Source organism: Bos indicus, chromosome 10 (assembly GCF_029378745.1).
Source record: "Bos indicus isolate NIAB-ARS_2022 breed Sahiwal x Tharparkar chromosome 10, NIAB-ARS_B.indTharparkar_mat_pri_1.0, whole genome shotgun sequence".
NCBI classification, from domain to species: domain Eukaryota; kingdom Metazoa; phylum Chordata; class Mammalia; order Artiodactyla; family Bovidae; genus Bos; species Bos indicus.
Genome location: NC_091769.1, coordinates 27,819,111 through 27,830,135, shown reverse-complemented (window position 1 = coordinate 27,830,135; position 11,025 = coordinate 27,819,111). Strand labels below are relative to the sequence as shown.

Sequence of the window (11,025 nt, the reverse complement as noted above, 5' to 3'; positions counted from 1 at the left end):
CTCAACCTGTAGCAATAACATGGGGATTTAAGTCTAGATTCTGCCACTGGTAGCTGTGAAATTTTAGGTAAGTTAATTTATGTATGTGTAAATGCTTATGTGTTTAGGGTAGAAAATTTTTCTGAGTAAATTAGGATTATTTTATTCACATTTTTATTGAGATATAATTAATGTATTGTGTAAGATTCAGGTATACATTTTTCTGAATTCTTATTTAAAATTTATAATAGTTTTTAGATCATAAACAAGTAACGATATTTGGATTCATTGGAGAAAGAAATGGCAACCCACTCTAGTGTTCTTGCCTGGAGAATCCCAGGGACGGAGAGCCTGGTGAGTTGCTGTCTATGGGGTTGCACAGAGTCGGACATGACTGAAGTGACTTAGCAGCAGCAGCAGCCAAGTAGCCATGTATTTGGAATCAAAATGGTTGATTTTTTATTTTTATTTTTTTGGTTTTTTAGTAATTTGCTAACTTCTCTGAATTTGGGATTACTCATCTGTGAATGAAAACAGTCCTATTATCAGAAATATCCACCAATAGGTGGATCAAATATAAGGAAATATGTGCCACATAAATAGTGTATCTGTGTGTCTCCAGCTCTAAAATTCTATCATTAAATATTTCAGAAGTTTTTAAAGTATGGTGGAAAATATCTGTATTTTCTTTTCTGACTTTAAGAATGGCATGTAAGGTGACTAATTATATATGAAGACTGGCAGATAGAAACTATAAATTCCCTGCTATCAGAAACTCTTTGCTTCTCTCTTTCTGTCTCTCTCTTTCCTTTTACATGCTTGTTATTTTTAGAGATTTCAGAAGTTAAACCGTGGACCACTATAAACCTTCAGAAGTTAAACTGTGGACCACTATAAACCTCTCTTGAGATGAGGCTGCCCTATTATATAGCTGGAAATATATAGCAAGGATATCGGGTATTCTCTTGAGAGTGGTTGGGAAAAACATTAGTGCTCAGTTTGATTTTGGAAACTTCCCTTGTGCCTGCTGGACTTAACGGAAAAAGATGGTAGATCAGAAAAACAGGGACTATGGAAAAGTATGGTCTTGAAAAGATGGGCTTTATTTCAGAGTATTATTGTCTAGACAATCAAGAAATCTTTGCTATTTATTTCATTATCTGTTTTAGGAAACAAAAGAGCCAGAAGAAATGGTATTTATCCTCCTCAAACTTGCAGTACATTTGGGGAAACAGAATCTATAAAATTGAAACCATTGAAGAATTATGATAAGTTGCAAAGGATTTGCCCCCTAAATAAGACATCGATTGTTATCTCTTCTCAGAATGCCCTCTGGTCTCCTCTCAGCTTATTAAACTCTTACTAATTTTTAAAAACTCACATCAGGTCCTTTCTCCTTTGTAAAGTTGTCTGTAAATTTCCCAGTGGACTCTTGTTTATCCTTTCTGGCCAACATTAACAAAACAAAATAATAAAAAAAAAACATCTGGAGCTTCTCCTATGAGGCTACATATTGTGGCTTATTTTTTATACGGAATTATTGTTTTTCAGTTAAAATTTGTTTCCTGACTTCTAGGAATATGAAAATGAAGAGATTAATATAATATAGAATTACTGGGGAAATGGTATTTTGATGGAGGAAATGGGATTTTGATTTACCTTTAAATGATGAGCAGTGATTGGAAATGTCCGGTATTGCACTAGCCAATGCATGATTGCTAGCTACATGTGACTATTAAATGTGCCCAGGGCAACTGAGGAAATAGATTTTTAGTTTTATTTAATAATGAGCTAGTAATTACTTGCTACTGTTAGCTACATGTGACTAGTGGTTACTGTTTTGGACTAACTAGATATAGGTTTGGCTTAAATTTTCTTACTTTAATCAGAATCCGAAGACATATGTGTACTAGAAAACCTAGGTTCCTTCCTGGACTAGGTGGTCACTAATGAGGTTTGTGGAATAATAGTTTTATGATCAATTTCACTAATCATGCATAACTGAGGTATATAAAACACATTCAAATGCAGAGCTTTGGGATTTTTTTTTCCCTTTCTTTCTGTTGGTGGGTTTCTCTTGCTGAGATTCCAGGTCTGAGGCTTTTTGTGCATTCATGTACCTTTACCAGCTCTTCACTATTTATGCTGCAATCTCCCTCTTTTTTCTATACATTTCATCTTCTAGCTGTATCTAAATATTAAGGAAGCAGAAGGGCTGAGACACAGAAGTGTTTGACCCACAGGAAAGAGAATATATTTTCCATTTGGTAAATGCAAACATGGGTAAGAACTAGAGAGATTCATGTAATAGTCCAGAGTCGGGGTTACGAAAGAGATTTGATATCAGATCCCAGACAGTTGGGTGATTTGAAGCAGAGAGAGATGAGATAAGGAGGGAAATGGGGCTAGGGCAGAGGGAGCGACAGGAGAGGGACAATGGATAACTATGACATGAGTGTGCATTTCTTCATCTCCAGCAGATTCTAAAAGATTAAGACTCCTATAGCTCTAAACAAAGTTCACAAACGTCAGAGATGGTGAAGAATCTTGTCAGATAGATCAAATTGGCTTCCTTAAATTCTTTGACTCCTCATAACAACCCTGCTTCCCCATGAACCGTATACATCTTGGCCATATGCTGGGCTGCTAATCACAAACTAGATACTTTCACTTATACATCTGGTTGCCCATGCAAATACCGTGTGCCGTGAATATCCATTCTATTCTTTCATTGGATCTGTCAGACTCCAGAGTTACCTCTATGCCCCATGCTTGGCTCTCTTATGTTCACTTCTGTCTGTGGGCTTTGTGTGAATTGCAAATGTGATTGTAAGATAGATTATAACATATTTTGTGCCTGAGATGAGGTGAGGTTAAGAAATGAGACAACTTGAATGGTTGAAGAATTGTTTTATGAACAATTAAAAAACAGAACAAATGTGTTCTGGCAAATGCTATCTCCACCTCTTCTTTCTTTTTCTCTTTGTGGTGCACTGCACCACCTTTTGGAGAAGGCGATGGTACCCTACTCCACTACTCTTGCCTGGAAAATCCCATGGACACAGGAGCCTGGTAGGCTGCAGTCCATGAGGTCGCTAAGAGTCGGACACGACTGAGTGACTTCACTTTCACTTTTCACTTTCACGCATTGGAGAAGGAAATGGCAACCCACTCCAGTGTTCTTGCCTAGAGAATCCCAGGGATGGCAGGGCCTGCTGGGCTGCCGTCTATGGGATCGCAGAGTCGGACACGACTGAAGCGACTTAGCAGCAGCAGCATCACCTTTCCTGCCCCTCCCAGTCCTTGCTATGCACATCTATTATCTTATTTGTTCCATTCTCTTGTTTACAGATGAATAGTTCTGGGGGATGTGGTGAAAGGTATGTTGCATGTGAATGTGACTCAACTGCTTTAAGAAAACACAGGTAAAATGCTTTTTTAGTGATGATATAGCCCTGAGAAAGAATTGAAGGGATATATAATCTTCACAGCATGAAGTTTCTTATATAATATTATAATGTTGAACTTTATTAGCATTCTTATTTTCATTTATTTTTCCTTTTCTTTTATCTGGAAACATTCAAGCTGATAAAGCAATGGATGTAGTGAATCACTCTATGGTGTCAGAGTTCGTGTTCCTGGGACTCACCAATTTATGGGAGAGCCAACTCCTCTTTGTGTTCTCCTCCATCTTTTGTGTGGCAAGCATGATGGGAGGGAATGAGGGAAACTCATGAGGGAAACTCCCTCATCATTCTCACTGTGATGATGAACCCTCACTTACACTCCCCCGTGTACTTTCTGTTGGCTAACCTGTCCTTCATTGACCTGGGAGTTTCTTCTGTCATTTCTCCCAAGATGATTCATGATCTTTTCAAAAAACGTGAAGTCATCTCCTTTAGTGGCTGCATCACTCAAATCTTCTTCATCCATGTCATTGCTGGGGTGGAGATGGTGCTGCTTATCGCCATGGCCTTTGACAGATACATTGCCATATGTAAGCCTCTCCACTATTTCTCTATTATGAGTCGAAAAATGTGTATTTTGCCCCTGGTTGCTGCATGGATAATTGGCTTGATTCACTCTGTGGTTCAACTGGGTTTTGTTATAAAACTGCCGTTCTGTGGCCCTAATGTATTAGACAGCTTTTACTGTGACTTTCCTTGGTTCATCAAACTTGCCTGCACAGATACCTACAGGCTGGAGTTCATGGTCACAGCCAACAGTGGATTCATATCCCTGGGATCATTCTTCATATTGATTGTATCCTACATTTTTATTGTCATCACTGTTCGGAAACACTCTTCAGGTAGCTCATCTAAGGCCCTCTCCACTTTGTCAACTCATGTCATGGTGGTGATTTTGTTCTTCGGTCCTTGCATCTTTGTTTACATCTGGCCTCACCCCACATCACACCTAGACAAATTCCTTGCTGTTTTTGATGCAGTTCTCACTCCTTTTTTAAATTCAGTCATCTATACATTGAGGAACAAAGAAATGAAACTGGCAATGAGGAAAGTGTGCAGTCAGTTTATTATTTACAGAAGGATTTCTTAAATGACAAGAAGTATAAGGTTTCCTTACCAACTTGAAGTAATATTATATTTCTACTATTTTAACATCAGGAATTTCCAGGTATCACATACACATTTAGTTTTCCCAGATTAAAGTAATATGGTTCTTATAAAAATCTTAGCTGAGAAATTGTGTTGCTGCCTATGGTTGGAGGAAGCATGTGGTGTGGTAAAAAGTTTCTTCTGGGGAATGCCAAATGTTTGTCTCTCAAAAAACACTGCAATTCAATGTGATGAATATACTATGGGCTAGACTTCAAAACTGAGCATCTTCAGTGTCAGAGTGGGTTATATAAGGGAATTCTGACTGATACTAGGTACATTAATACTACATCAAAATATATACATCAAGATGCCCATTTATTAATTTGTCACAAAAAATCAGTCAAGTAGTTTGAACTTCCACATACCTGTAACTCATTATTTCATTGAGGGAAATTTCAGAGAAGTTAAGCAGTGATAATAATGTTAATAAACAGGAAATCAGAGCAAGAAAAGTTACTCCAATTATTAAAATATTAATTATATCAGATTTTGAGACTTAATGCCTATTTATTCACACCAGGGTATGACTGTCATTACAATTGGAAAAATAGGATCCTTAGGTCAGGCCTTTTGTCTTGACTGTGCTGGCTGGTCATCACAAGATTTACCTTTGGTTATTGTTCATATTATGTTCCAGGCTATGTAACCCCTATGCTCTTACACATGCATTATTATTTCCATAAGTAACTAGCCATGCTCTGCCTTTTCCTTCTGTTGGCATGATTATTCCCGTTGAATTTGGATGATTTGAGTCCTTGCAAGATTTCCAGGTAGTGCTAGTGATAAAGAATTCCAAAGAATTCACCTGCCAATACAGAAGACGTAAGAGATGCAAGTTCAATTCCTGGGTCAGGAAGATCCCCTGGAGTGGGAAATGGCAACCCACTCAAGTATTCTTGCCTGAAAAATTCCATGGACAGAGGAGCCTGGTAGACCACAGTCCATGGAGTTGCAGAGTCAGACACAACCGAGCACAGCACAGCACAGCAAGCTAAACATTAGTTTGGGAAGTGTTTTATATGTGATCATATTCTATTTTATAGGAATGAGGGATTTACGTCAATAGATCTAGAAATTCCAATTCATACTTATTTTAACAAAGAGGAACCAAGGTCCAGTCTCAAACCTGTAGTGCAAATGACTGAGCAATATACATCCTTATATAGACACCATACCTCTTAACCAGTTAATCAGTCTAACTATTGTTTTATAAGTGGCCCTTATTTACCTTCTAATTTATTTCACTTTATAATTTCCTAGCTTTCTCTTTTGATTTCCTTTGCCTTATATCATTTATTCATTTTTTGAGTCCTTTTTTTTTAACATTTAGAAAACTGATACCTATATACCAGTGCCAGTTTATTAACTCACAGTATTCTCAGTCTCCCTATAATTTTTATGAAGTGGTATTTTTGAAATGGAAGTTTCACTGCTTTTTCTCTCCCATGGATTAAACAACATTTAGTAGTTCCAGCTGGGGTTCTCCGATTCCTTGCTGTTTTGTGTGTTGATTTAGAGAAATGCCTGCTCTTCTCAGTCTTTTCTCTTTATGCCTTTGTGTCAGGTCTATATCCATGATAGATAGATTCCCCAACTACATAGTGAATGAGTTTCTCTGCTATCTTATGTAAAATTTTTCAAGGTCATTCTTTCTTATTCTAAAATAATACCTGTTTTTAGTGGACATCTACTCTGTTCTTTGCCCACATCAGCAATGTTCTTCTTCTGGTAAATGTTATCTTTTTCTTGTGGTAACTGTGTGGTATGATTAGAAGAAGACATGTAGATCCTACCTCTCTGACCACTACTGTTTTTTCAAAGGTTGGGCTTCTGAACCAAGTCATAATGACATATCTCCAAGCCACAGTTGAATGGTGCAAGTATGTCTCTGACCACAGAGGTCCAAATCTGAGCTTCTCCCCAGGATGTTAGATGTGGGAATAGAGAAATCAAGCCTAAGTCCTTTTTGGAGTGTGATGTGTAGAAATTACTGGTAATCATATTTCCTCCTGTTAGAAATTGAATCTGGAATAACTTTTTTTTTATTTTAAATTTTATTTTATTTTTAAACTTTACAAAATTGTATTAGTTTTGCCAAATATCAAAATGAATCCACCACAGGTATACATGTGTTCCCCATCCTGAACCCTCCTCCCTCCTCCCTCCCCATACCATCCCTCTGGGTTGTCCCAGAGCACTAGCCCCAAGCATCCAGTATCATGCATCGAACCTGGACTGGCAACTCGTTCCATACATGATATTTTACATGTTTCAATGCCATTCTCCCAAATCTTCCCACCCTCTCCCTCTCCAACAGAGTCCATAAGACTGTTCTATACATCAGTGTCTCTTTTGCTGTCTCGTATACAGGGTTATTGTTACCATCTTTCTAAATTCCATATATATGCGTTAGTATACTGTATTGGTGTTTTTCTTTCTGGCTTACTTCACTCTGTATAATAGGCTCCAGTTTCATCCACCTCATTAGAACTGATTCAAATGTATTCTTTTTAATGGCTGAGTAATACTCCATTGTGTATATGTACCACAGCTTTCTTATCCATTCATCTGCTGATGGATATCTAGGTTGCTTCCATGTCCTGGCTATTATAACTATTAGCAAGGTGAAAAGACAGCCTTCAGAATGGGAGAAAATAAGAGCAAATGAAGCAACTGACAAACAACTAATCTCAAAAATATACAAGCAACTCCTACAGCTCAACTCCAGAAAAATAAATGACCCAATTAAAAAATGGGCCAAAGAACTAAATAGACATTTCTCCAAAGAAGACATACAGATGGCTAACAAACACATGAAAAGATGCTCAACATCACTCATTATCAGAGAAATGCAAATCAAAACCACTATGAGATACCATTTCACACCAGTCAGAATGGCTGCGATCCAAAAGTCTACAAGCAATAAATGCTGTAGAGGGTGTGGAGAAAAGGGAACCCTCTTACACTGTTGGTGGGAATGCAAACTAGTACAGCCACTATGGAGAACAGTGTGGAGATTCCTGGAATAACTTTTTTTAAAAAAGATATGGTAGAGAAGAAGATGTAGTATTTAGGTTTGGTGGTATTCAAGTTCTTGATTCTAGCTGTCTTGGACATTCAGCTTTTGCACTCAGTTTGATTACTAGCTGAGCTGTTAAATAAGCCAGTACATCCATCCTCTTGCATAAGCTTAAGTTGTGATTATGTCATTTACAGTCAAAAAAGTATTGATAAGTACATCTTTGATTCTAAGTAATTCTTTCAATTACTTATGATGTGAAATACCTGTTTTCTTATTTCTTTAAGAAAATACTATAGTTGTTAATAAAATAGAAACATGCTCATTCTGTTAGATTTATATGGATATTAGAGATTAAAATAGAAATTACCCATAAAAATTACCATCTGGATATAATTATGAGTAATGTACTGGCGTATTTATTTCTAGTATTTTTCTATGCCTACATAAATATACATTTACACAATTGTGATTTTATGGTCTCTACATTGTTAACCTGACTTTTTCAGAATTTTGTGAGAATTCTTTTACATTATTAAATATTGTAATACAAAATAATTTAAAATGCATACATAGAATTGCATTATATAACTCTATCATAATTATATTTTTTATTCTTCTGTTGGTCAATTAAGATTATATTAAATTTTTTGCTGTGCTTTGAAAATTCTTTTCTCTACCCCATCTGTATTTAATATTACTTCTTTTATAGCTTGATATATTCAGAATTAGTATTATTTAAGAATATTTAAACTCTTTATTCATATAATCATCTCTCATAAAAGATTTGTACTGTGTGGAAAAGAATCCACTTGCCAGTGCAGGAGATGTGTGTTCAGTCCCTGGGTCAGGAAGGGACTATGTCATCTATGTCACCACAGAGCACCGAGATAAGCTCCCTGTGCTATATAACAGGTTCCCACTAGCCATCTATTTTACACATGGTAGTGTATATATGTCAATCCCAATCTCCCAGATCATGCCACCCCTCTTCCTCTCTGACCCTGTGTCCATATGTCTGTTCTTTGTGTCTCTGTATCTATTCCTGCCTAGCAAATAGGTTCATCTGTACCATTTTTTTTTAATTTCACATATATACATGAATATATAATATTTGTTTTTCTCTTTCTTTCTTACTTCACACTGTATGACAGACTATAGATCCATCCACGTCTCTACAAATGATCTAGCTTCATTCCTTTTTAGCGCTGAGTAATACTCCATTGTATGTATGTACCACATTTTCTTTATCCATTCATCAATGGTTATTTAGGTTGTTTCCATGTCCTGGCTGTTGTAAATGGTGCTGCATGAACATTGGGATGCTTGTGTCTTTTTGAATTATGGTTTTTTGAGTATATGCCCAGTAGTAGATTGCTGGGTCATATGATAGTTCTATTTTTAGTTTTTTAAGGAACCTCCATAGTGGCTGTATCAATTTATATTCCTACCAACAGCACAAGAAGGTTCCCCCTTCTCCACATCCACTCCAGTATTTGTTGTTTGTGGATTTTTTGATGATGGTCATTCTGACCTATGTGAAGTGATACCTCATTGTAGTTTTGATCTACATTTCTCCAACAATTAGTGAAGTTGAGCATCTTTTGTGTGCCTCTTGGCATCTGTACATCTATTTAGATCTTCCACCCATTTTTTGATTAGATTGTTTTTTGGATATTGAGCCATATGAACCATTCATAAATTTTGGAGACAAATCCCTTGCTGGTCTCATCATTTGCAAATATTAATATTTCCTTCCATTCTGAGGAATAATATATTACTTTCCAACACTGATTGTTATTCTCTGCTTGGCACATTTTGATGGATAAGAAAATTGGAAGTGGAGGATTAAGATGATAATCAACTTTTGTTTGAGGTATTTTGCATAGTAATTATACAGAGAATGAGTCAAGCATTTCTTAATTATTAAAAAAATAAAAAATAAAAACCACCCAGAGTTATCATAAATATTAAATAAAATAATTTATATAAAAATCAAACAGAAGTTGGAAAAATAGAAACTGCGATGTTAGCTCTTTTTCTCCTTATTTATTTGATATATAGCAACATGAAAAATGCCTAAATATTACCTAGTACATAAAATTAATAGAGGCCTGAAATGACATTTTTTCTGTTGTCATTAAGGGTAGAGCTAAATATCTTTTATCTTTAGAGTATTTAGGACATCTTGCTGTAACTCACAAGCTGATGGCAGAGTTTCTTCATTGCTGCTTTCATCTCCTTGTTCCTGAATGTATAGATGACTGGATTCAGAAAAGGAGTGAGCACTGCATCAAAGATAGCAAGGAACTTGTCCAAGTGTGATGAAGGGAAGGGCCAGGTGTAGAAGAAGATTAATGGCCCAAAAAATAAGACCACCACAGTGACGTGAGCTGACAAGGTGGAGAGGGCCTTGGATACACTACCTGAGGAGTGTTTCCAAACAGTGACCAGAATGAAGATATAGGAAATAATCAATATGAAGAAGGAGCCCACAGAGATGAGTCCACTGCTGGCAGTGACCATGAACTCTAGTCTATAGGTCTCTGTGCAAGCAAGTTTAATGAATCGGGGGAGGTCACAATAAAAGCTGTCCAGTACATTAGGACCACAGAACGGCAACTCTATGACAAAAGCCAGTTGGGCCACTGAGTGGATGAGGCCAAGGACCCAGGCAGCAGCCAAAATCAAAACACACATTCGTGGGCTCATAATGGTCAGGTAGTGGAGAGGCTTGCATATGGCCACATATCTGTCAAAGGCCATGGCAATGAGCAGCACCATTTCTGTGCCCCCAATGTCATGAATAAAGAAGATCTGAGTTAGGCAACCTCCAAAAGAGATGGCTTTGCGTTTTCTGAAAAGGTCATAAATCATTTTGGGAGCAGTAGTAGAGCAAAACCCCATGTCAAGAAAGGAGAGGTTGGCCAGCAGGAAATACATGGGGGAGTGCAAGCTAGTGTCAGCACTCACAGATAACACAACAAGGAGGTTTCCCATCAGGCTTGCCATGTAGAACACAGAGAAGAAAAGGAAAAGAAGAAGCTGGATCTCCCAGGAATCGGAGAGTCCCAGGAACACAAACTCAGACACCACAGAGCAGTTGGCTCCACCCATTGTCTCTGCAAACAGAGGTGACTCAATTTTACTTAAAAAAGAGTAGAAAAGAAATCAAATTTGAGAGTCAGTGATCACATGAAAATACTGCCTTAATTCACAGAACCAAAACACCTATAATATAACCCCTTAAACTGTAGTTGCAGAAAATATGCAGTAATTATTTGCCACAAAGCACTGCTTCTTACTCCCCTGCCTCCCTAGGTTTTGATAAAAGAATTAAAATATTCTGCCGAATCAAAAGGGTTATGAGAGGAAGGATAGGAGTGCCCTGGAATACCATGAAGGGAG

The 11,025-nt window shown here is 37.1% G+C and overlaps 1 protein-coding gene and 1 pseudogene across 1 annotated transcript; one reads left to right on the top strand and one right to left on the bottom strand.

Moving 5' to 3' along the window:
* The first annotated feature begins 3,575 nt into the window (after positions 1-3,575).
* LOC109564519 (olfactory receptor 4F3/4F16/4F29-like) lies at positions 3,576-4,536 on the top strand (annotated as a pseudogene).
* Positions 4,537-9,795: 5,259 nt separating this feature from the next.
* Positions 9,796-10,734, bottom strand: LOC109564522 (olfactory receptor 4F6-like). The gene has a single exon (XM_019967951.2). It carries the CDS (start codon positions 10,732-10,734, stop codon positions 9,796-9,798), a length of 939 nt encoding a protein of 312 aa, XP_019823510.2.
* Between the last annotated feature and the right edge of the window lie 291 nt (positions 10,735-11,025).

Coding starts and splice junctions, on each gene's coding strand:
- LOC109564522 (XM_019967951.2), bottom strand. CDS start 10,734: ATGGGTGGAGCCAACTGCTCTGTGGTGTCTGAGTTTGTGTTCCTGGGA.